Source organism: Lithobates pipiens, unplaced genomic scaffold (genome assembly GCF_037356315.1).
Source record: "Lithobates pipiens isolate NorthernLeopardFrog02 unplaced genomic scaffold, aLitPip1_a1.2 Scaffold_8, whole genome shotgun sequence".
Taxonomy (NCBI): Eukaryota; Metazoa; Chordata; class Amphibia; order Anura; family Ranidae; genus Lithobates; species Lithobates pipiens.
Window position 1 is genome coordinate 58,163,000 of NW_027507903.1, and position 27,286 is coordinate 58,190,285.

At 41.7% G+C, this 27,286-nt stretch overlaps 1 protein-coding gene across 1 annotated transcript in view; it reads right to left on the reverse strand.

Annotated features, from left to right (window-relative positions):
* Positions 1 to 27,286, reverse strand: part of ADAMTSL3 (ADAMTS like 3) — a 712,540-nt gene that overhangs the window by 104,324 nt on the left and 580,930 nt on the right. Inside the window, exons 18-21 of the mRNA XM_077470182.1 lie at positions 17,123 to 17,318; positions 13,544 to 13,723; positions 10,860 to 11,013; positions 778 to 1,834 (exon numbers count right to left, since the gene is read on the reverse strand). Coding sequence (XP_077326308.1) covers positions 778 to 1,834; positions 10,860 to 11,013; positions 13,544 to 13,723; positions 17,123 to 17,318 — 1,587 coding nt within the window. The remainder of the gene's footprint in view (positions 1 to 777; positions 1,835 to 10,859; positions 11,014 to 13,543; positions 13,724 to 17,122; positions 17,319 to 27,286) is intronic.

The following is a 27,286-nucleotide window of genomic DNA, read 5'->3' on the forward strand; positions in this document are numbered from 1 at the left end:
ATTTTTTCCCCTGCTTTAGCAAATTGGATCGTGCTCTGCTGGAGTTTTTCACCTTCCTCTGGATCAACTGTGGGTATAGAATTGGGTATATGGGATTGTATGATATGGGAATGGGATTAGAATGTGTTTTCTTTTTTTTTGCTGTCTGTGTCCCTGTTAGGGAGATTCACCCTCTATCTGTCCTGTTTACCATTATAACCAAGAGTGAACGTGAAAGAAACAACCAAATTTTGGGTTGTCACCAGAAAGGAGGACAATTTCCAATGGTGACACTAGTTCTGGTGACCCTGGTGACAACTACTGAGGGATTTCCTCTCACTTCCTATTTTGGCTATGGGTCAAGAAGTGTTGAGAACTCCCCCCAAAGGTACACAAATGGCCAAAAAAACAAACAAACAAAAAAAAAAAACAGAAGGGGGCTATACAGGCATACCCCACTTTTAAGTACACAATGGGGTTTATTTAATAAAGCTGGAAACTGCAAAATCAGGCTCACTTCTGCATAGAAACCAATGAGCTACCAGGTTTTATTACAAAAGCTTAATTGAACAAGCTGGGGTTAGAAGCTCATTGGTTTCTATGCAGAAGTGAGCCTGATTTTGCACTTTCCAACTTTAGTAAATAAACCGCATTATATACTTAAAAGTGGGGTATGCCTGTAAACCCCCTTACTCTAAAAAAAGTAAAATTAAGTTCTACCTTAACGTCTTCATTACATAATGCAAACAATTAGAGACAAACAAAACAACACTGTACTTATTCAGTCAAGTTATTTACCTGTCAGAGAATTTCAGAGTTTCTCCATTTTTGCTCCAACTAAATTTTGTAGCAGCTTCACTGTCAACATCACAATAGATTTTAATGAGCTGTGTGCTGTTTGTAATGAATGCATTACTCCCAATGACCAAGTTTAAAGTCTTGTTGGATGACAATATATTTCCATTCTTTTGTTTGCGAATGATCAGTAATCTATTTATATGATTCTTTTCTATGGCTTTGTCACTGAAATGGCCTACAGCATTTGGTTGTTTGCCATCCAGTTTATGGTCTGATACATTATCTTCACTGGGAACCTTCCATTTTTCCAGAGGTGCCTGTGGTTTAGATAGCTCATTCACTACGTGAGATATAATCTGGCTAGCAAATTCATCACTGATTTCTCCAGCTTCGATGAGTTCACTCATGTTTCTAACCAAAGCCTCAAACTGAACAGTGTCCATACTGTAAGCACCTTGTAGGACTGCAGCCTCCAGTCTCTTGTCTTTAAACTCTTGGGAACCATATACCTCAGCAGAGTTTGTCACTAGAGTTTCAAGACTCCTTAATACCATAACATCTTGGGCTTGGCTGCCTTCGTGGTGCAAATTATTGTTTTTATTCCATGATTTCCAAATTTTGCTCATTTTATGCCATTTAGCCCCCAAATTATTTGCTTCATTAGCATCTTTTTCAAAATGCGGTGGCTCCAGGAGTCTGTTATCGGTGCCAATCAACTTGAGAACAAAGGTGTCGTAAGCAGAGTGTGCAATGCATTTGTACACACCTATATGCTGAACGTCCAAGTTATGAATTTTCAGTGATCCTGATTTTGTGACTCCAAGTTTTTTGGAATTTCTGATAGGTTGTCCATCTTTTTCCCATTTTATAAGAGATTTTTGGAAGCGGCGCACAGGGCACTTTATCACAACAGACGTTCTAGGAAGTAAATATGCTCTGCTTCCAATTGTAAAATTAATGCGCTTTTCTTGTCTGGTCTGAATGTAAACTCGATGGATACTGAGAATTTCAGGTGGGCCATATCCTTCCTCTTGTTTTGACAGATGCTGTTTATTTTCTTTAAAAAAACAAAGAAAGTAAAAAATTAGTTTGCAGCAATTAAATATCATATTCTAAAACTGCATATGTTATAGTGTTCGATGTGATGAACAAAATATCAACACCTACACAGAGTGAAAAGTCTTTTCTTAAAATACTGACACAAAAGCCTACAGATACAGTAAATAGGGACTATAGATAGGTTAACAAAGTGAGTCAAGTAAATCATGCTGTAAATAATATTGTATAATCCCAAGCAGCTCAAAAACTACACTGGAATGTAAACACATCTGAACATTTAAATCAGGGGTGTTCAACGTTTTGACCTTCCTGGGACACATTGGAAGAAAAAGAATTGTCTGGGGCCACACATTAAATACATTAACAATAAGGATAACTGATGAGCAGAAAAAGTCGGGCAGATCAAAAGTTAACGATCACTGATAAAGATAATGTTTCTATCTAATAAAACTTAATTTTTTTAATAATATTTTTGTCATAAAAGAAAAAAAGAGGGCATCATAAAACTAGTGCAATATTTGACACTGTTTTTGAAAAACTAACGTAACAATATCTGGTTTCATGGATGAAGTAGCAATTCTCAATGAATTCTCAAGGTGCTCATCAGATATTTTGGTACTAATTTTGCTCTCCGTGTGCTTCATCCTTAAATAAATGCTTACAAATATAGGCGCTGCTAATTACATGAATAAGGTGTGAGTGATTTTGAGTGGGATATTTTGCTTTGGGAAGATAAAACTTTTAACAGCCCAGTAAATAGGCACTGTAAAATTTTCTTTGGGTTTTCTAAGCGTTGACCCAGTTTTATGAAAAAATCCCCCAAAAAGCCAACATTTTTAAGAAAGTTTACACTTTTGTGTTGGACCACATTCTTAGCCGTCTTGGGCCGCAGGTTGGACACCTCTGATTTAAAGTCTACAGTGACTTTCACGCTACACTTTAATTATCCAATCCACATTAAACCTCATATTTTATGAAAGGGTTTTTAGCACAAATTCTACTTTATTTTTCTGTGTCTTCTGACAATGGTGTACAGACCTGAGCCCAATATGACCAGGATAAATGACTGTTACTGGAGAATTGACAAACCAGTCAAAAGTATTCTATTTGGATGTAAAATCTTAATGAGGACTATCAACTCTGGTGGGTTTTAGTCCTGGAACCCCTGGCAGTCAACAACAGTCCACCACTTAGCCTGAGAGCTGAATCAATCAGCTCCTGGGCTTCTGCTTCTAAGCACTGTAGCATGGCAGCAGTCCCTTGCTGCGTAGGAGGCACCATAATATCAATTATGATATCACTGCTACTTCCTGTGAATCTGGCTGTTGTGACAAGACAGGACAGAGCTGAACCTAATTTCTGTCCATGTAAACCCAACTTGTTCTTAACCTAATGTTACATTAGCAAGTTACACAAATAAATTATTTTTTACCTGGTTGTATTACGATGTAACGCTGCAAGGGAAAAAAATTCTACTAAATTAAAACTTCTTGTCACGGTCTGGAGTCAGTCTCGGGGGCCAACAGCTATAGCAGTGGAGCAGCACCCATCAACAAACAGGACATGTATACAAGCAGGTCACCCTGGTTGATGACACGAGTTCACCTGAGGTGTGGGGGTCTAAGTACTAAGAGAGGCATACGGACACCGAAAGTGACGTCTGACACAAGCGCGATGATCGTTTATACACTGCTCTGTTGTTTTTAACTAAATGTGAGTAACCTTTTGGCTAAATAAATTCACCAAACCGATTTTAAATACTACACCTAGTATGGCTCTCTCTCTTTGTAACTATCTATAATGAGTGCCCCAACAAGGCCTAGGGACCCACCCCCCGGAAAGGTATAGCGTGACCTCTGTTGACATCCGATACTGCTACACAGGAGGAGCACACTGGATTCATCTCTATACATTCCCTATATGCTGTTTACCTTACAGCAGTAAGGTAATTACCCACTATACTCCACAAGTGTTACCGACACTGAAGAATGACCTTCTAACATTATCTCCAGATGTGATTTATTTAAGAAATCTTCACCTGCTGTTCCTATAAGAACCTTCACTACAGTTGCACTTTTGCACTTTGGACTTGGATCTATGTTCACATACTCATTTCTATTTATTATATTTTTTATTATATGTTTTTTTTGTGTTTCTCAGTTAAAAGCTAGTAGTTTTATGGATTAAGATTTTTATTCACCAAAGTCACCTTCTTTTATATTAATTTTGTGCTTTATTAACAGTTGCATGATATTTATATTAGCACGTTAGCATTTTCTGCACTTTGTGTATATGAATTTGCACTTAGTATATGGCTTTTTATATATTTACTTTGATCTTCACATAGGAGATATGGAGATAGATATATCCTTGGTATCTTACATATAGCACCTTATTATCACAAGACTAATTATTGCTAGGAGTGCAACACCATTTTAAGTACTAATTGGTATTCACCAGAGCTCCTGATGGTGGAGATGGGTTTTGCTGCATGTTAGTACCAGGTCGCAGTCCTCAGGATCGCATCACCAGAAGGTGAGTAAGCTGGGATCCAGTAGCAGATAAGCCAGTTGGGATCAAGCAGAAGTGTAGTCAATAAACAAGCCAAAGTACAGTAAGCAGGAAAGTAGTCGAGGAACAAGCCAAAATGATGGTAACGAGTGGTAGCAAAAACATGGATGGCAGCAGGGAAGACAAGAGCAAGATATTGGCTGGAAAAGTGGCAAACTGGAAGTGCAGAGATATGGCTTGAATCAGGGAGATCATGGGAGTAGCAAAGAGTTCAAGGTTCAAGACAAACAAGGTTCAAGGCAGCATCATTCAAAGAATTGTGCAGGAAGCTATCCAGCATTTCAGGTAGCTCAGCAGGAAGAGTCATTGCCAGACACTGCTGATGTCCCAAGTTCAAGTCCAGGCCCTGACACTGCTTCTGTGTTATACACAAGGGAAGGAGTTGGAGGAGATAACTCCTCCAAAAACAGCATTCTAGAAGAGCACCAGTTTGCTAACTATCCTAATAATGGCAGATTTACAAAAACAAAACTATTGTTTAGTCTTTAGACATGTTAAGCGCTGCTCTTGAGGCCCTATATATTTACTAAGCTGGCCACTATTCATTTTTAAGATGTTACAACCACATGCTTATTACTGGTTTTTGAATTTTCACACACCATTAATTTATGTGCTTAGAACCTTTATAATGTATAACACAGTCATGGGGATTTGGCATAGATATCAAAAGAAAAACAAACCTAGACTACATGTACTGTAACAATAGAGGTAAGTGTCTGTTGTGCAGGTCAATGAGGGTAAAACTGAACTCCAGGTAACATTAAAAATTACCCTTGCGGTGTCATTTGCTCCATACTGCAGGGGATAAATGCTAATTTTTGTCTAAGGGTAACATACAAAGCAGTTTCCTTTACCTTATTCCTTGCTCTTGCCTTCCCACAGGCTTTTTCCCAGCTCTATGACTGGTGCTGCTGATTGCAAGCACTCTAACTTCAGCACATACAATGCAGGACCAGCAGTCCTGCATTGTGACTTTCTTGTACGCAAATTGAAGTGTTGTAGATAAGAGGAGAGCACTGGGTGCCAGGGGAGCAAGGAATAAAGTAAAAAAATAATATTTTTAATGTTTCCTCATAAGGTTTTAACATGTGCAGTGAGGGGAGAGCCCATTGCAAGAGTAACTTTGGATTTTAGAAGAGGTTCAGCTTTAATAACATTGCTCAAAGACCAAAGTATTTTCCAGTATGGGCAACTGCTATAACTTGTACAGTTCATCGATATTGGCAGCTAAGTAGTGGTCATGAACCGCTAATGAAGGTAAGATAATTGCAATAGCTGATTCTTTTAATTCTCCTACCAACAAGTATATAGACATGCTCCACAAAACCATATGTTAAGCTTGGAGTAACAATAAACTACTAGCTGAAAAATTCAGCCCAGCCAATAGATTCATCTCTGCCAAACCAGTCTTTAACAATGTTTTGTTTAGGTCTGTGGTGTTTCATATATTTTCTGATCTTTGCCTATCTTTCCAATCAGATCACAATCATTTTATCTGAAATACAGGTATTTTTATGACATGAATATCAATAAATGGTATTCTTTGTAGTTTATTTTCACTGTATTTTGCTTACTTTGGAGAACATCTGTCTATGCAGAATAACATTAAGCTGCACACACAGTGCAATTTACTTCCTAAAGTGATCCCTGGAGCAATACCAGCTCTCAGTATTAGAACCATTCCTCTTGTGGGGTAAAGTGAAATTGCTAGGGGCAGCATGACTTAATGTTCTCTCCTGACATTCTGGCCTTCAGCCGCCATCTGGACTAGCCTATTCCTGTAAACATTGGAGGAACGTGTTCAGTGAGCTCAACCAGTCACACAAGTGCAGGAAATAAGATGTGGAAAAATCAGAGTAGGTAGATAGCAAATGATTCCATTACTCTACATGCCCTTCAGCTAGTCTATGCTGCATAAATCCTATAAGTGGGGAACAGCAGGGAATTCGCAAGCTCCATTTGACTTTTTTCTGGTATAATTAATTAGCACAACACTGCTAATAGACTAGTGGGGTTTCCTGTGTGTTGATCTGTGATAGTCTCAATGTATCCGCCTGCAGAGAGCCATAAACAATTGAAAGTGATTGTAAAGTCTTGTTTAAAAAAAAAAAAAAAAGTTATACTTCTAGGATGTTGGTTTTGAACAGAGCAGCCCAGATCCTCCTTTTCGCTGCTCCTGGCCCCTCCCTCTGGTGAGTGCCCCCTCAGCCAGCAGCTTGCTACAGGGGGCACCTGAGCTGAGTCAGAGCTCCGTGTATCCCTTCAGACATGGAGCCCCGATCCGGCCCCGCCCCTCTCTCCTCTGATTGGCTGACTGATTATGATTGACAGCCATGGGAGCCAATGGCACCGCTGCTGTGCCCCAGCCAATCACGAGGAGTGTCTGGGACCACTAACACACTCGTGGACATCGCGGCAGAGAGAAGGGGCACAGGTAAGTAATTAGGGGGCTGCTGGGGAGGCTGCTACACACAGAAGGTTTTTTTATCTTAATGCATAGAATGCATTAGGATAAAAAACCTTCTACCTTTACAATAACTTTAAATGGCATAATATACATACATTTCTGCGTAATGGCAATCTGTATAATAATAATGACGTCTAAGTCTGCCGTGGATGTACCATAACTCAGGAATTTCGATTTTTGAGTCATTGTTTGCGATTACTCCCCTAGAAAGATCTCTATTTTTATAGTCATTCTTGGAATTTTTGGAACCCTTCTCTAGAAATGGTGTGTATTATAATCCAAAATAAAAATGATGGTTTCTTAGATATCTACAGTATCTTGTTTTTTTTTTATACTGAACACTATGTATATCTAATAGGCAGGATTCACCCCCTTTTTTTATAGTGCTCCCATAACCGCAGGAGATGTTTGCTTTTCACATTCTACTTGCTGTGAACCTCTCTGAGCTGTGGGTAAGCTTTTATGCATCTCTAATAACTGGATCTGAATGTTCAATCATATATGCTATGCTGTGTACTTATATCATGACCATCATTGTCTCTCTATAGATACTTTTGGTCTCTAAAAATACTCCTGAAAAAGCGGTTAGAACCGCAAAACATGTTGAGAAGAAATAGATAGGCTCTGTTTGATAGACCATAGCATCCAGTTATTAGTATCATGTAATTATCCAAATAAGAGATCACTTTTAGTGCCTCTGGAACAGCACAACTTTGTACATGTTTTATCTGATTGATGTAATAAAATAATGTTTTTAGACCAATTTATGTGTTGTTGTCCATGGGAGTACCATTAAAGTCCACACAGTCTCTAAATCCAATCCTTTGGTTTAAGTGAAATGATGATCTCTGTAACATCTCCAAAGAAAAAGGGGGAACTGCTCATCACATTAGAAGTGTCCAAAGCATTTATTACTCCATAGAAAGACCAGATCAATCCATCCAAGGCGCAAACAATCGAAAGTATTTCACTCAGCATGGATCTTTCCCATAGGGATCCCTGCTAAATGAACCGTGTTAGCCCTTGTACACATGGTCGGAAATTCTGAAACCAAATCCGTCGGATTTTGTCCATCGGATTTTGTCCGATGGATCTTGTCCGAAACTGTTGCATACACACAGTCGGACAAAGGTGTCGGAAAATCCGATCTTTCAGAACGTGATGACGTAATTTCGTTACGATGGAACCACGTTCAGGCTAGTAGCCAATAGCTTTGATGTAGGAATTTGATCTGAGCATGCGTGGCACTTTGTCCAATCGGAAATCTCTACACATGATCGGAGTATGTCCAGTCGGAAAATATTTCCAGCAAGTTGGAAAATTTGGTCCGACGGATATTCCGACTGAAACAGTCCGATGCATACCACACACAGTCGGAATATCCGACAAAGCGGTCCGATAGGACATATTCCGATGGATTCTCCGACCGCGTGTACAAGGGCTAAGAGTGTCTGTACCTTGGATGGATTGATCACCCTCCCTTCTAGATTTCAAGCTCTAATGAGCAGTGCCCTCTGATCCCTCCTGTATTGACTTGTACTCTAATGCCCCGTACACACGAGAGGGATTAAGTCTGACAGACCTCCAAAGGAGTTCCGCCGGAGTTCCGCCGGAGTTCCGACGGAGTTCTGGCGGACTTTTCGACCGAACGGACTTGACCACACACCATCACACCAAACTCCGACGGAGTCGAACGTGATGACGTACGACTGGATTCGACGTAGGAAGTTCATAGACAGTAGCCAATAGCTGCCCTAGCGTCGGTTTTAGTCCGTCGGAGTAGCACACACACGAGCAAATTTTTCGAAGGGGACCGGGTCCGGCGGAGTTCCGTCGGGAAAATTTGAAGCATGCTTCATTTCTAAAGTCCGTCAGACTTTAGCAAAGCTAAAGTCCGTTGCAGCCCACACACGATCGGATAGTCTGACGGACTCAGTCCGTCGGAGTTTGGATGTCGAAAAGTCCGCTCGTGTGTACGGGGCATAAGTGTACTGTCTGCCCTCATGTTGTAAAGTGCTGTGCAAACTGGTGGCGCTATATAAATCCTGTATAGTAATAATAATCTGTTCTTTATATGGATTAATAAAATGCTTTTGAGGGTTCCAATATGGTGGACAGTTCCAACTTCTTCTTTGGAGCTGTTACAGAGAACCCTCTCTATCATCAGTGATAGCCTGGGGAATGCAGCCTGTAGTGGAACAGTTTCCTTTGGTCTACTAAGTGAAATGATGGTTATGGATCTGATGCCACCAGCTTCCTGGAGCTATAAGCATAACTTCAAATGAAAAACATAAGCAAATCATCACATATAACATATACATTATGTATAGTCACCTCCCAAACCATTTTAGGACAGTCAATCTTTAAAAAAGATGGATAATATGGATTTAGCCCATTCCCTTCCACAAGAACTGAAACAAGTGTGCCAGTTTTTGAAAATCACTCTCCACCATGTACCACACATTTCAAAGTCAATGTCTTGCTATTCAGCTTTCTGCAATTAATTATATCAACTTAGATACATAGCACTTTTATTAACCTCATGCCAAGAACATTCCTGGAACTCCGTTGGGTTTTTAAATGTGCTAGAATCTCAGACGGTTGGCATTTTAATCTGAAATAAAGCCCAAGAAAAGAAAGTCGCTCATTATGCAGGAGCTCTTAGAACTTTTTTATAACTATACATTCATATGAAGGCATAATAATCATTCCCCAGTCAAGCCCAGGATTTAAGCATAGTTAATTTGTCAACTTTTCACATCAAAAGCACAAACTTATGACGCTTTCATTTGCACATTCTTTTCATACTCAAATCATTAAAACCACATTTCATTGCACCTGTAGCTTGTTTTAGTGTTTCCAAAGACCCCCAGGCCACCGTGTGCCATATTTATAGCTCTTTACAGCGCTAAGCCATTAGGCACCCTATAAAATATTCAACTGAATATGCCATATGGTGTCTGCTTTGCCTGCACAGTGGATGCTACAGTGGATGAATTTGTTTCTATGGAAGCTGTCGTGATTTGATTTTTTTTGTTTGTTTAGCTGCTATTCCAGATGACATTGATTTAGGGTATTTATCTTACCAGTGTTGATATGAATCATGGAAAATGCAAAGTTCAGTTAAGACTATGGCTCAGTTAACACTGCCGTGACTTGGGATCTGACTTATGAGACCCCAAGTCGCATGACATGTAAAATCCCATGTTAGTCAATGAGAGCTGTCTTAATTAGCACTACTGAAGTTGCTCCAACTTTAGATAAGGTTCCTGTACTACTTCATGGTGACTTCTATTCGACTTGTGCCCATAGACTTTAATCGAAGTCGCCTCCAAGTGGGATACTCATCTATATTGATGTGATTTGGATCAAACATTAGACAAGATTACCCAGGCATTCTCTAAAAGTTGCTTCAAACTCACTTCTAAGTTGCTTCAAACTCACTTCAGAGTCACATTAAGTCGCATCTAGTAGAACTCAAGTTGCCTGGCAAAGTTGCACCATAAGTCGCACTGTTTTCAGGTTGTCGCAGTGTGAACTGAGCTTAAGTGAGATTATAAGTGTGACTAAACTCAGGCAAGGTTGTCTATCTTTCACTCAGTACAATGCATGTACACCACATGAAGTCTACAGCAACCGTGCAACCTGCTAAGACACCAAAACTAGCACTTGCAGTTGCACTTGGATTGCAGGGCAATGACACACAAAGCTTAAATTCTGGAGTTCATTGTTGTTGAGCACCGCTAGATTGTTCCTACTGAATTATAATGGGTATTTCCATCTTAATAATTCTGGACAGCAGTGTTCCCAATTTGCCAACAACAAGCAGAAGATAAACTGACAGCATGCTAGTCATTATACAAGATGTAGACAGTCACTATGATATAAAGAAGAGATAAACATTTCCTAGCAGACTTCCCACCACTAGTTAATGTGAAGCACCATGGTAAGAGCCATTTGGTTCCAGAATATGAACTCTACTTACTGTGGCATACAGCAACACGACACGTTCTAACAAGAGCTGGAATAGGGAGTCCATGGCACAGAGATCCGTTGACAATGACTAATTGTCCCTTGGCTGTTATCTTCTGACAAGCCAGTGTTCTTCTCTGGATTCCAATGCCACATCTCACAGAGCACTACAATCATACACATAGTCAATTAGCCATAAAAAAATATAGAGAGTGCACATATCCTTCAAAGTACACTTATCAGTAATATAAAAAATCGGAAATATTAAATATTTTTATTCAAGCCAATATACCCTTACACATTGTACTAAAAATAGGACAAGATTTATGCTATATTGAGTTGACCCTTACGTTTATTGGAAGCCACCAGTTAGATTTAAAACTAGTCATTAGGGAAAAAAGGAGCTGCCCTTGCTGAGCTTCTAAGCCCTTGTACACACAGGCGGATATTCCGACAACCAAACCCGTCGGATTTTGTCCGTCGGATTTTGCCCGAAACTGTTGCATACACACGGTGCGACAAAGTTGTCGGAAAATCCGACATGATGACGTTATTTCGTTACGACAGGACTACGTTCACTCTAGTAGCCAATAGCTTTGGTGTAGGAATTTGATCTGAGCATGCGTGGCACTTTTTCCGATTGGAATTCTCTACACATGATCGGAGTATGTCTGATCGGAGCATTTTGTTGGAAAATTTTACCAACAAGTTGGAAAACTTGGTCCGTCGTATACTCCGATGGAAACAGTCCGATGCAGACCACACACAGTCGGAATATCCGACAAATTGGTCAGATCGGACACATTCCGTCGGAATCTCCGATCGTGTGTACAAGGGCTTAGAGCATGTGTACGTGGGCTTTGCTTATTTCTGTTGGATGTTTGAGACTCATGTCAAATACAGATCAACAAATGACCATTTAGTGTTTGAAAGCAGCATGTTGTAAAGTACAGCAGTCACCAATCAGTGGTCCTTGGACCACTGATGGTCTACAAGAAAATGTTGGTGGTTCCAGGGGTTCTGCAGATGTATATCACCTAATGTTGTTTCCAGTGTTGTTCTCAATGTGTGCTGACAGTTAATACTGTCAGCATGCATTGATACCCAATGCCTCCTCTGTATTTACGGCTCCTGTGTGATAGAGGTGCCGGGAGTGGTGCAGGGAGCGGGAGGTGAAAAAGGAGGGGACTTCTAATTACAGTGCTGATCACAGACAGTGAGAGGGAGCATGGAGCTTGAGCACATGGTTGGATAAGGCGGTGAGATCCAATGAGTAGTCATCAGTGTGATGCAGAGTTCAGGGTGGGTGTAGAGAGCCAGAGCATTGTGTGTACAAGGCATGTAAAATTTAGGTTAGTGGTCCATGGGATTCAAAACTGTAAGTTTAGTGGTCTATCATGCCGAAACAGTTCAAACACATGTTTTTGAGCTACACTGTGTTTAAACTTAGAAGCCCGCATTTGACAATTAAACCTGTTTACGCAAGACCTTGAAGTATGTGTAAACTCCACCTTCTAAAACAACACATTCAGTTTCAAATGGAAATGTATGACAAAACATTCATGTATATATGATTATAAATTCCTTTTTTCCCTTATTTTTAATAAATGATTGCGTATTCTCTCTTCTCAGCTTCATAGAGAGCTGGGGGAGGAAAAACAATAGGACACTAGTCTTCACAGTGAATGCCTGTGTGGGGGACATGTCAGGACAAGTCTGATCATTGGAGGAGAGCAGGCTGAGTTCCCAATACAGCTAGATAAATGACCACGCTGTACTCTCATGCAAAATAAACAATACAAAGAGAACAGGTTATTTTTTCATACAAGTATATGGTAAACAGTGACTCCCATGCGCATGCGTAGGAGTGAGGTCATCGCCAGCTTGGTCATTCATATGGCCGAAACCCGCAAACCCGGAAGGAAGCTCGGATGGAGATGGAAGCGCCTCCATCAGTGACAGCCACTGGATGGCTTTGTTTTCAGGTAAGTCTGTCATAATGTGCTAGTATGCGATGCCAGGCATCCATTTTATTTTTTTATGCGGTTTACTACCGCTTTAACATATGAAAGAATTAATGGTATCAAGGGATAGGAATATAGAAAAATATCACAGGCTAAAGGCCCGGAACTGTATTATTTACACCATTTAGGATATTAGAAAAATAGCTTTAGAAAAAAATGTAGAAGAGATCCTCCAACTGTTTTTTCAATTCCAAATCAAAGTCAAGCCTGCAAAGAAAAAGGTTAATACTAACCCTTCTTGTATCCACTCTGCTGATACCTGACATCTACAGGAGCTACTGGATGAAAAATCTTCTGAAACTGACACTTCCAGGAATGTTGGATGGCTGGTCCTGATCTGTGCACTGTAGTCCCTTCATCCTACTTACACGGTAGTGACGTATGGAGCAAAGAAGAGAACCACAGGGTGAAATGGGTTACCAAGTATCCTGCAAACCTTGAAATGTGCCAGCCTCTGAAGATAGCAAGTATCAGTATAGCGCCCAAAGACAGAAAGTATGAGTAGCATGGGTGGCAGAAGGACTTCATTTTAAAGCCTTTTCTTTGCAGGCATGCCTTTGGTTTGAGATTTAAAAATAGTAACCAGCCTCTTTAAGTGATGACAAAAAAAACAGCAACATTTACATCCAAAGCCGTAATGTTTATTGTGGCAGCCTTTGTAAATATCACTGACCTTGGACCATTCTCCTGTAGTTAGCTGCAGGGGACAATCTACTTTCCCACAAGGTTTATAACTAGCTGGTTTTTGCATCTGGCAGAGTTCTTCAGAAAGTTTCATAAAGCTCCCATCTGCCAACAACTGTTTGCAACTCACTTTGCGGTTTTGGACACCTCCTCCACACGTCCGAGAACACTGAGAACACAAGCACAGCATTGTTCAGTCCATCAGTATCACTTCAGTCACAGGGTATTGCATGGTGCATGTCAACTACCCAACGCACAGCAAAAGTCTCATAACACAACAGTGTCACTTGTCCAGACACCTCTACTAAACAGATTGGTATGTAGTCACATTTATTTATTATATGTCTGCTATCTAATAGCCATGTCTTTTCATGTAAATTAGTTACAATACATCAACATTATGTTTCAGCAATTTAAAATAACAATCTAAGTGCGTTACAAGATTTGTTAGTGTTAAACAGTATTTTCCTTAAAACACAAGTTCTCTTATATTTTTAGTTGTTTAATTAATTGTACATTAGTCCTATGTGAGGATACTGAAATGAGGGAACCAACTGCTTTCTAAAATGTTGGCTGAGAAATGGGCACCCTGTTAGATCTTGGACATCTTTCATGTCGGCCAAAAATATTTTTTTAAACTCGTCTGGATCAAAACAGGAAATAAAGGGGTTGATTTAGTATAAAATCCAGTACAGTAGTGCATGGTAGCCAATTAGCATCTAACTTCAGCTTGCTCAGTTAAGATTTGACAAAAGAAAAAACTGGAAGCTGATTGGTTTCTATGCACAGCTGCACCAGATTTAGCATTCTCCAGTTTTAGTAAATCAACCCCAATGTGTATAATTTAACTGCATGGCTGCTTCATTATTTAGCTGTTCTCTATGGTAATATAGGTCTTCCTCAAATTACCCCAAGAAGGGTAATTTTTGTAAGAGAGCTCTTGTCTTCTAAAGCTACATGAAGTAAAGGGCTGGATGAGAGTCAAATGCATGGCTCTTTAGTCTCTCTGAGATGAACTAAATACAAAGTAGGGATTCTGCATCACAGACACTATTAATAAAGCTCTGTGATGACCAGCTTTGTTAGCTCTAAGATCAGCCCTAGTACCAATGGTGAATAAGGGACCTCAAACACTCTGCTCCTCAAAGGAAAGTCATTATGAGAGAAATGCAATGGCTTCCCGAGTTGGCTAATCCTTTAAAAAAATAGAGTTTCCTAGCTGTCATTCTAATGCCCTGGCTTCAATGGTTTGAGTAATTGACCGTAAAAAAAAAAAAACTTGATCAGGAGTTCTACATGCTTGTTTTAGCCTGGTGATTTAAAGTATTGAAGTCAGAGGCCTTCAGGCAACTGGTATATCATAAGGAACTGAGTACATTAGTGTACTTTGCAAAAATATTCACAGTTTTTGACTTTTCCATGTTTTGTAATAATGCAATATATGATTAACAGAGAAGCATAGCCAAACCATTTGGATAAAATTCTCTTTTAGGTCAGGGCAGAGCCGTGCTACTTTTGGGAAGGATCCAGGCAGTATTGTCAGGATTCACCTAGCTGGATCAGCCTTTCAGGATGTGGCCGAGTGCCGAAATCAGTCACGTCCACCAACCCTCCATCTGCCCCCACTCCTGGTGCTTCAGCATTGGAGGAGCAGAGCAGGGGCAGTGATTAACAGTCACTGTTCTCAGTTACGAGCAGAATAAGAGTTGACTGATCAGTGGCAATCACCCAACTTGTGGTCTTGGGACTGCTGGAGTGTCACAAGAGTATGTAGGTTGTTTGTTTTTTTTTGCTAACCCCAAACTTCTCCTATAAAGAGGTACACACAACAGTCTGAAGGTCCAAAATATGTATTGTGACTCATAAGACCTAAGCCCCAGGCATCCTCAGAAAGGCCACGTATGCTAGCAATGGCTATTAATAAACAATAAAAGGCTGTAGGTTTCAATTGCATTGTTTTGCACCATTCAAGTATGCAGGCAGCATTGCAAGTAAGAGCCTTAGTACAAAGTCTAGAAAAAGTCCCTTTCCCTTGCCATCCTCTCTTTTATCAGTTTTACCTCAATTGTTTTTCTGTGTTTCTGGGTGCACCCTACTGTTCGGGGACCAAAGAGTCACAGTGATATGGAGCTCACAAACAGTGATGTTGAAAATTAATAGTAGGGCCACGTAGAGAAGACCAAGGCAGGCTCAAAGCCCATGAAAGCATTTCTATAAATACCTTGTGCGTAGTCTTGTGACATGACAGCAGATACCCCTAAGAGCAGATGAAGAGAGATAAGCTGTATTCAAAGGATAAAATGAACTTTATTTTTCATCAGATGCACATACCTCCACCTCTACCCAGGATCCTCCTTTGTTTACTACTAGGGCAAAACTCATTAGATGGAGAATCCTGGGTGGAGTGTCAATGTTTGTTCAGGTGTTGAACAATAAAATGGATTTTACCCTTTGGAACTGGTGTCTGGCTCCATGACTTTGCTAAATGGAGAATGGGAAGTTGAACCCAAAGGATCGAGCATCTGTCTTGCTATGGCTATTTTAGTGATTTTTATAGCATAAATATGTAATAACATTTTTAAGACCACGTATTGTTTTTAGAAATCAGACTTTCCCTGTTCATAGGCTAATGAACACGTTGGACTGGTTCATGAACTTAGGACAGGAAGTGATGCCACAGGAAGTAGGGGGAAGGGCAAAAGGACTTTGGCACAACCATTTGCTCAAGACAACGGAGCAGTTCCTATTGCTTGTGCTAGAGACAAAGAAAGAGGCAGAGTGCTGCAGGACTCTAAGCCCTTGTACACACGGTTGGACATTCCGACAAAAAAATCCAACGGATTTTTTCAGACGGATTTTGTACGAAACTGGTGTTGCATACACACGGTTGGACAAAGTTGTCGAAAAATCCGATCGTTCGGAACGTGATGACGTTTGTACGTTACAACAGGACTACGTTCAGGCTACTAGCCAATAGCTTTGGTCTCGTAATTTGATCTGAGCATGCGTGGCACTTTGTCCAATCGGAATTCTCTACAAGTGATCGGACAAAGTTCTATCGGATCATGCTGTCGGAAATTTTATATCCAGCTCTCAAACTTCGTGGTCAGACATTCCGACAGAAAAAGTCAGATGGAGCCCATACACGGACGGTTTATCCGACAACACGGTCCGATCGAACATTTTCGGTCGGAATTTCCAACCGTGTGTACAAGGGCTAAGAAGCAAGAATCAGTCTGGAAGATCCTGGGTCCTGGAAGAAGGCTCCATCACCAGGAACAATCAAGTTATCTAACTGTGTAGTGTATGCCTACCACATACATTGTACATGCTTATTTGCTAGGAAGGATAGATAGCTTGTGCATGCTGTAGGCATATTTTGTAATACTTTGCATGTCTACAGAGGAGTTTCCTTGTTTTCCTGCAAAGCAACCTTAATAGACAAAGCAAAACAGCTGTGATCTAGAGTTCATTATTGCAGAGGTCTTGGGAGAAAAGCTTCATCTTTTGTGAGTAAAAAAAAACATTGTAAATGAACAAAAGAAAAAAAATTATTGTATCTGGATACCTGTTGCCAGTCTTCCACATGCCAAGCTGGAGGGCAATCATTCTGGTTACATGGCTGCAGTGCAGAAGGCTTGTTACCTCCACACTCTTGTTCGGAATTGTTTCCAGACTCAGCCAGGCCAGAGCAATGCACATCCCTTGTTTGTATTCCTACTCCACATGTTGCCGAGCATCTGCTCCAGGGTCCAATCAGCCACCTGTTTAGAACAAATACGCACAGGTATTGTAAACATTCTGCTTAGACATAAATGTTTTTGATTTGAACATTGCACCTTTCCCGTAATACTATTTCCTTCAAAGTCTCTACCAAAGCATAAAGGATAATTGAACATGTAATTAGCTATTTAAATATATCCAGAGATACCAAACAGCTTTACAAATATAAGCTGTCACCTATGCCTTTTCCTTCCCGGTGCTTTGAGAGTCATCACAGACCCAGGCCAGAGCAAACTTTGCTTTGTTTACATTCTGCTTGTCTGCATCTCAACTGTAACTGCAGGCAAATGCAGAGAACAAAGAAGTTATCCATTCCACATAAGGCCTCGTTTACATGAGAAGTATCAATGCATACACCTGTATGAGGGCCATCTTTGCCTGTACAAGATGCACAGATGTTCTATGCATACACATGTAGGCAGTCCCATTAATGTAAATTGAGACGCAGTGGCTGGTCCCAATTTTAAATCCGTGCACGTGCAGGTTCCTGAGGGCAGACAGTTTGCCTTTGGGGATATACACCCACACCTGCATTGAAGCAAAATTGAGACAACAAGTTGAGTCCATGTAGTCAATACATCCTATTAAACATGAACAGGACTGCCTACACATGGATGCATGGATCACCTGTACATCTCATGCAGGAAAAGATGGCCCTAGCATGGGTGTACATATTGAAACACCCCGTGTGAAGGAGGCCAAACAGTTTATTTCAATGGGGCTGATAACGTGCACTCACTTGGCTTAGTGAATAAGTTGAAGCGGTATGTGTTTATTCAGCCATGTGCAATCATTATTTTTTCCCTGGAACATATTTGGATATTCAGAATTAAAGTATAACTAAGAGCAAACTTTTTGTTTTAGACCCATCCGCTCTATTTGTTATATTTCCTGTAATGCCGCGTATACACGACCGGACTTTCCAGCAGACTAGGTCCAACGGTCTTCCTGGCGGACTTCCGACGGACATTCTGAACGAACGAACTTGGTCACACACAATTACACCAAAGTCTGATGGATTTGAACGTGATGACGTACGACTGGACTAGAATAAGGAAGCACATAGCCAGTAGCCAATAGCTGCCCTAGTGTCAGTTTTCGTCTGTCTGACTAGCATACAGACAAATGGATTTTTTAACTGGACTCGAGTCCGTCGGAAAGATTTGAAACATGTTCTAAATCTAAAGTCCATCTGATTTTTAGACAGCAAAGGTCCGATGAAGCCCACACACGATCAAATTATCTGGCTGATTCGTTCCGTCAGACCTTTGCTGACGAAAAGACGGTCATGTGTACGTGGCATTAAGTGAAAGGAAATCCCAAATTTTGGGTTGTCACCAGAACAGGAAGAGAAGAGAATTATTCCAATGAGTTCTGGTGGCAACCAGGTTCCTTCACTTCCTGTTTTGGCTTTGGGACAAGAAATTAAGGGAAAGCTTCTCCTAGACAGGGGTTAAAGAGAATTATGGGTCTTTTTTTTTTTTTAAATATATATACATACTTACCTAGGTGGATGCAGCATCAGACCAATGCTGCAGATGTCCCTAGGCATCTCTGCACTGAGGACTGAGCCACTGAACAGCGCAGATGGCTCGGTTCTCTCCCCTCCACAAGCAGAGAGATGTTGCCTGTCAATCAGCATCTCTCCTGCTCTGTTCCTCCACGCTTACTGGAGTGTTGAGCTGTGGAGGGAAGGGGCTGCCTCGATTGATAGCATTGACATCAGCGGAGAGCGGACTTCAGACCGCTCTCCTCTGAAAACGGGTCACAGGAGTGCAAAACGAATTGCTCTCCTGTGACCCATAGGAGAGGTCCAGCATAAAAAGCTCTGGCTTCTAGCTATTTGTAATCTTCAAAAACTGCAGGATACAAGTCATCATTTATGGCTCCTGGCAGTGAAGACATTGGGTTTATTTAGTAAAGGTGTAGAGGTTTATTTACCAATTTCTTCAAATAACTTTCACCCAGGATTCACAAGACCTTCAACCAAGGGTCACCAAATTTTTAAGAGTCCATTAGAAAAATGGAGGAATATTGCAGACAATTTGTGTGAATCCTGGTTAAAGCACAGACCTCTGCGTGTTGAATTTATGCACTCTTCGCATTGGCAATTAAAGTAAAGCTGTATTCACTTTGAATACCCAATCATATACAAGGGGGGTTAAAGAGCAGGAGTGACGTGAACACAGCTTAACCTTATGTACTAAGCTAAACATTCACTTTACAAAGTGAACATTCACTTTGCTAAGTGAACAGTCTCCTCTCAGTAGTAAATCAAGCTCACTGAATAAAACAGTTAAAGTGGTTGTATACCCCCCAATGCAGAAGTTGTACCTATAGGTAAGCCGAGAATAATGTCACGTACACACGACCGGACTTTCCGGCAGAAAAGGTCAGATGGATCGGATATTCCGATCGTGTGTGGGCTTTACTTTAAAAAAAAAAAAAATTCTGATGGACCTAGAAATAGAACATGTTTTCAATCTTTCCGACGGAATCAATTCCTATCGGGAAAACCGTTCGTCTGTATGCTATTCCGACGGACCAAAAACAACGTAAGGGCAGCTATTGGCTACTGGCTATTGAACTTCCTTTCTAGTCATAAGTGTTGTACGTCACCACGTTCTAAACGAACAGACTTTGGTGTGATCTTGTGTAGGCAAGTCCGTTTCAGTGGAACTCCGTCGGAAAGACTATCAGAGTTTATTCTGACAGAAAAAACGGTCATGTGTACGCGGCATAAGGCTTACCTATAGGTACTGTAAATATCTCCCAAATGTGCACCGTTTAGGAGATATTGACCTTGTAGTGCGCTGATGATGTCTTTGGCGCATGCGCTGTGAAGAAACGGCCCTCTGTGCCGTTTCTTCACTAGCAAGTGCCTTAAATGATGGCTCCCGCTCAAGAGTGACATCACGCAACTCCAGTCACAGAGCCAGAGTCCTGGCCCTGGAAGGCCACCAGCAGGGACATTGCAGGCTACATTTGCAGGTAAGTGGCACCTAATGGGCTAGTATGTGATGCATACTATTATTAAACCCCAAATCAAAAATGTAATACTGTATTACTTTTCCGTTACTTTTTTTAGGCTATTTTTACTCTGTTTTCATCTGATAATCTGGCCAGTAACACACCTCCTATATAAGAGTGCCCCCACTCTGGATGAATGAGCACAGGGGCACCTTTGGACAGAAGCATTGGCAGTTTAGGGAGAGGGGGGTGTTAGATGTACTAGCAAATTTAGATACACTAACAATTTGAAGCCAAATTCCAGCTCACAGTGTAGTAACAGCAAACAGTTTCTTCTTTTGGGATAAAGGCTTGACATAAACAAATAAAAGTTGATTTCAACACTATAACTGATACATTTGGACAGCTTGTCCTTTTGAAAACCAACAGACTTACTGGTGGGAACACTAGGTGGAAATAAAGGAAAGAAAGCCTAAAAAATAAAACGAATGCAGTCATCACATCTTAAGCCTTGTACACACAGTCAGACATTCCGACCACAAAATCTGTCAGATTTTTTCCGACGGATTTGTCCGAAACTGATGTTGCATACACACGGTCGGACAAAGTTGTCGGAAAATCCGATTGTTCGGAATGCGGCGACGTTCGTTGCATACAACGGGACTACGTAGAGGCTAGTAGCCAATAGCTTTGGTCTCGTAATTTAATCTGAGCATGTGTGGCACTTTGTCCATCGGAATTCTCTACAAACGATCAGAAAAAGTCTGATCGGATTTTGTTGTCGGAAAATTTGAGATTCAGCTCTCAAACTTTTTCTGTCGCAATTTCAGATGGAAAAAGTCTGATAGAACCCACACACGATCGGATTTTCCGACAACATAATCCGATCTGACCTTTTCTGTCGGAATTTCCCACCGTGTGTACAGGGCATAAGAATTGGTAAGCTGCAATATAATACATGTTTAGATTTGGGTTTAAGGTTGCCCATGATGCCCAATAAGATTTTTTTTTTACAAAAACTGAAATGTAAAACCAGATTGGCTGCTAAAAGCTCCAAGTTTTTGGTCTTATTATTTTCCCCAGTTTTCATGAATCAGATCTAACATGTTTTCAAAGAAGCAATCTATTAAGCTAGTTATGTGCTTTTACTTACTTGCATCTTACAACTGACTTTAATTTCCTCGTCATTTTCTTGGATTTGTACATATACCAAGGTACAATAAAAATCCATCTAATAATGTACAGAGGTGTGTCATGTACGGTAAACAGTTACATGCAGCTTTTACATTTACTAGAAGACCTCGCTGGGGCCTCTGAAATTGCCTTAGTAAACTTTCCAGTGAACCTGTGCATCTTTCTGCTAAATGAATCTATGCATGTCTAGCTCCTGTAATTGTATTGCCATCTGTTTAAGATTACCCTTTATAAAATATCTCAGCATATTTGAAGTCTTGCTTCCGTCCTCATGTTGCGTTGAAATAATCAAACACCATGTTTTACAATATTGCAAATATCAGTGCTCATTCGTTTGTGGTTGCACAATGTACAGAACTAAACATTATATTGTACATCCATGTGAATTAAAGAACATTTACTGGCTGCTGCATTACAAAGTCATAGTTTATTGTGACCTACAGTGGAACCTTGGATCACGAGCATAATCCGTTCCAGGAGAATGCTTGCAATCCAATGCACTCGCATATCAAAGCGAGTTTCCCCATAGAGGTCAATGGAAATGAAGATAATTCGTTCCACATTGACTTCTATTACAGGCAATACCGCATGTGGCCAGAGGTGTGGGGGGGCGCTGGAGAACATGGGAAATGCTCGGGACAGTTTGGAAAGCCTCGAAAACACTCGGGAACTGAGTATTTCCAAGTGTTTCCGAGTCATTCCGAGTATTTCCGAACAGCTCCTAACCGTTCTGAGTGTCCCCAGCGCCCCCCGCACCTATGGCCAAATGCGGTACTGCACCGCGCATTAGCTTGAATTGTGCTCGTTTTGCGAGACAACACTTGCAAACCGTGTCAGGATTTAAAAAAAAAGTTGCTCGTCTTTCAAAACACTTGTTGACCGCATTACTCGTAAACCAAGGTTCCACTGTATTATGTTAGCGTCTGTTATTTACCAAAGTATAAAATGTTGACATGCCTCTTAATCATGCTCCAGTCTGTAGTTACAATGAATTGGCAGAAGAAAATGAGAAAAGGGAAAGTAAAGTATTGTTGTAGTGAGGATATGGTTTAAGCTATGATTGCAGTGGCTATACCTTAACCACTTGCCGACCGCCGCACGACGATATACGTCGGCAGAATGGCACGGGCAGGCATATGGGCGTATATATAAGTCCCTGCCTGCCCGCGGGTGGGGGGCCCGATCGGGCCCCCCCCGGTGCCTGCGGCGGTCGGCATTCCTTCGAGAGCGATCCGGGATGAGGGGGCGGCCATTCATTCATGGCCACCCCCTCGCGATCGCTCTCGACGAATGGAAATCCCCCGTGACATCACTTCCTCTCCTGTAATGTAAACACAGGAGAGGAAGTGATGTATTCTCTCCTCCGTGTCGGTATTTTTCGTTCCGACACGGAGGAGAGCGGATCGGTAAGTTGCACCAACACTCTACACACACAGTAGAACATGCCAGGCACACTCACACCCCCCCTTTACCCCCCGATCACCCCCCCAATTACCCCTGCCCCCCAGTCACAGTGACACCAATGTCATTTTTTTTTTTTTTTTTTTGCATTGGTGTCATTTGTGACTGTAATAACTGTTAGGGCAGTTAGAGTTAGCCCCCTTTAGTTCTAATGTACCCCCCTAACCCCCCCAATAAAGGTTTAATCCCGTGATCACCCCCCGTCGCCAGTGTCACTAAGGCTGGGTTCACATTGCAGCGGTTTATGAGAACGAATGTGATTCGCACCGCACTGCAGTGCAAATCACATCCGATCTCTGTGCGATTCGAGTTCAGCCATTCGCCGCACCCGCCGCACCCGCCACACCCGCCGCACCCGCCGCAAATTCGCACGGGACCCTTTTTTTGGCCCGCAGCAGAATCGGATCGCATGGGTGTTCACACCATGCGATCCGAGTTTGCAGATCGCACTGCGATATGCGAACTGATCTGGGGGTGTCAGTAACATTTCACTGACACTCCCAGCAGTTCGCATAGGGCAGTGTGAACTGCCGCCGGGAGGCATGCGATGCGGGAACCCGCCGCGGATTCGCGGCGTTTCCGCATCGCTCCAGTGTGAACCCAGCCTAATAAGCGATCATTTTTCTGATCGCCGTATTAGTGTCACAGGTGACGCTAGTTAGGCAGGTAGGTATTTAGGTTCGCCGCAGCTTTTTATAGCGCCAGGGACCCCCATATACTACCGCATAAAGCCCCCTGATTGCCCCCTAGTTAACCCTTTCACCTGTGATCACCATATAACTGTTACAGGTGACGCTGGTTGGTTAGTTATTTTTTTATAGTTTCAGGGCACCCGCCATTTATTACCTAATAAAGGTTTAACCCCCTGATCACCCGGCGGGTGTCATTTGTGACTAATAACTGTTAGGGCAGTTAGGGTTAGCCCCCTTTAGTTCTAAGGTACCCCCCTAACCCCCCCAATAAAGGTTTAACCCCGTGATCACCCCCCGTCGCCAGTGTCACTAAGGCTGGGTTCACATTGCAGCGATTTGAGAACGGATGTGATTCGCACCGCACTGCAGTGCAAATCACATCCGATCTCTGTGCGATTCGAGTTCAGCCATTCGCCGCACCCGCCGCACCCGCCGCACCCGCCACACCCGCCGCACCCGCCGCAAATTCGCACGGGACCCTTTTTTTGGCCCGCAGCAGAATCGGATCGCATGGGTGTTCACACCATGCGATCCGAGTTTGCAGATCGCACTGCGATATGCGAACTGATCTGGGGGTGTCAGTAACATTTCACTGACACTCCCAGCAGTTCGCATAGGGCAGTGTGAACTGCCGCCGGGAGGCAATGCGATGCGGGAACCCGCCGCGCATTCGTGGCGTTCCCGCATCGCTCCAGTGTGAACCCAGCCTAATAAGCGATCGTTTTTCTGATCGCTGTATTAGTGTCACAGGTGACGCTAGTTAGGCAGGTAGGTATTTAGGTTCGCCGCAGCTTTTTATAGCGCCAGGGACCCCCATATACTACCGCATAAAGCCCCCTGATTGCCCCCTAGTTAACCCTTTCACCAGTGATCACCATATAACTGTTACAGGTGACGCTGGTTGGTTAGTTATTTTTTTATAGTTTCAGGGCACCCGCCATTTATTACCTAGCCTCACTAGTGTACCCCTAAATTTAGGGGTGTCTACTTTCCAAAATGGGGTCATTTGGGGGGGGTTTGTGCCATCTTGGCATTTTATGGCCTTCAAAACTGTAACGCCCTTAGAAAGCCTGAAGGCGGTGCTTGGTTTTCGGGGCCCCGTACGCGGCTAGGCTCCCAAAAAGTCCCACATATGTGGTATCCCCGTACTCAGGAGAAGCAGCAGAATTTATTTTGGGGTGTCATTTCACATATGCCCATGGCATGCGTGAGCAATATATCATTTAGTGACAACTTTGTGAAAAAAAAAAAAAAAAGTTTGTAATTTTCCCGCAACTTGTGGCAAAATATAAAATATTCCATGGACTCAACATGCCTCTCAGCAAATAGCTTGGGGTGTCTACTTTCTAAAATGGGGTCATTTGTGGGGGTTTTGTGCCATCTTGGCATTTTATGGCCTTCAAAACTGTAATAGGTAGTGAGAAGTGAACTCAAAAATTTACGCCCTTAGAAAGCCTGAAGGCGGTGCTTGGTTTTCGGGGCCCCGTACGCGGCTAGGCTCCCAAAAAGTCCCACATATGTGGTATCCCCGTACTCAGGAGAAGCAGCAGAATTTATTTTGGGGTGTCATTTCACATATGCCCATGGCATGTGTGAGCAATATATCATTTAGTGACAACTTTGTGAAAAAAAAAAAAAAAATTTTTTTTTTGTCATTATTCAATCGCTTGAGGCAAAAAAATAAAATATTCAATGGGCTCAACATGCCTCTTATCAATTTCCTTAGGGGGTCTACTTTCCAAAATGGGGTCATTTGGGGGGGTTTTGTACTGCCCTGCCATTTTAGCACCTCAAGAAATGAGATAGGCAGTCGTAAACTAAAAGCTGCGTAAATTCCAGAAAACGTACCTTAGTTTGTAGATGTGACAACTTTTGCGCAAACCAATAAATATACAATTATTGACTTTTTTTTTACCAAAGACATGTGGCTGAATACATTTTGGCCTAAATGTATGACTAAAATTGAGTTTATTGGATTTTTCTAATAACAAAAAGTAGAAAATATCATTTTTTTTCAAAATTTGCGGTCTTTTTACGTTTATATCGCAAAAAATAAAAATCGCAGAGGCAATCAAATACCATCAAAAGAAAGCTCTATTTGTGGGAAGAAAAGGACGCAAATTTTGTTTGGGTACAACATTGCATGACCGCGCAATTACCAGTTAAAGCAGCGCAGTGCCAAAGTGTAAAAAGACCTCTGGTCATTTACCAGCAAAATGGTCCGGTCTGAAAGTGGTTAAAGTCACTTTTAAGTGATTTTCACATTTTCACATGCTTGCTCTTCCATATTCTTCTTGCATTATTAAATATTGGGATTTGTAGATTAGACACTAGAAGGAGCAAACAATCACTATTGCTCTGCCCATTGGTCCCCCAACACACACACGCCTTAATAAATCTGGTCATAAACTTACACTGTAAATTGCCCTCTGAAAAGCAATCCATGGTGGAGGGTGTTTGACAGGCAGTAAAATGGTGCTATATTGCCTCCTTAACTCTTGTTTCTCCCCTAAAAATGCACAAGACCCAGCCCCATTTAGGTAACAGAGGGAATACCCTTTGACTCACACTGCAGCTGTGGCATGTGTACACCCTTTGCAACTATGGGGGGGGGGGGCGTTTGGAGGGCATTTTACTGCCCCCAAACAAGGCCTTAGGTCTATATAGATGCTATACAGCATGAATAGAAAAATCCCCCTGCTTGGCTTTTTTATTTTCACAGCCACCGGTGCTGACTCTGAAAGCCTGAACAGAGGCTTTATTTGATGGGATGCAGCCACTGTTTGGCCAACAATTTAACATTTTCCAAAAAAGGATGTCAGGTGGGAGAGGGGTAACAGGGCCACCCAAAAAGCAAATTTCATACAGTTCATTGGAAAATTTGCACAGTTTATGACCATCTTTAGATTTCAGACAGTTAAGCCTCATACACACAATCAGATTTTCCGCAGATAAAACCTCTGACTTTTGTCCGAAGGCGTGTGCCTGGATTTTGTCTTGCATACAAATGGTAAGGAATTGTCGGGCAACAAACATGAACGTAGTACATGATTTTTCAGCTCTTTGGCGCCACCCTTTGGGCTCCTTCTGCTAATTTCATGTTAGTAGAAGTTTGGTGAGTGTTAAATCCCGCTTTTAATTTAGTGCTTTTCAGTTTGCGCTTTTCATTTAGTGCTTTTCAGTTTGTTTCTGAACGGCTGTTCGACAAGCAGACATGTTGCGGAATTGGAGGAGATAACGTGTTATTTATTATTAGCTCTGGAGTTATTGCTTTGACCCAAGTCTAGTCCAGGAACAGGAGGAGGAGGATTTCTTGGACCAAAAACTGGTTGCTTTATTAATGGTGACCAATTATGTTATATGCCTTTGCTGCGGGAGCTCCAGGAGAATAATCCAGATGATTTTCGGAATTATCTCCGAATGACGGACCCCTGCTTTCACCAACTCTTGGCATTGTTCACCCCCTATATTAAGAAGCAGGACACATGCATGAAGCTTTTATTTCATTTTTTTGGTTGAATAATGATTTGATTTGGTATATTTTCTATATTTTTGGATGCATAGAATGCACTTTTTGTTCTATTGGCAGATAACATGTCTAATTTTATTTGTCTTCTTTTTTTAATGCACAA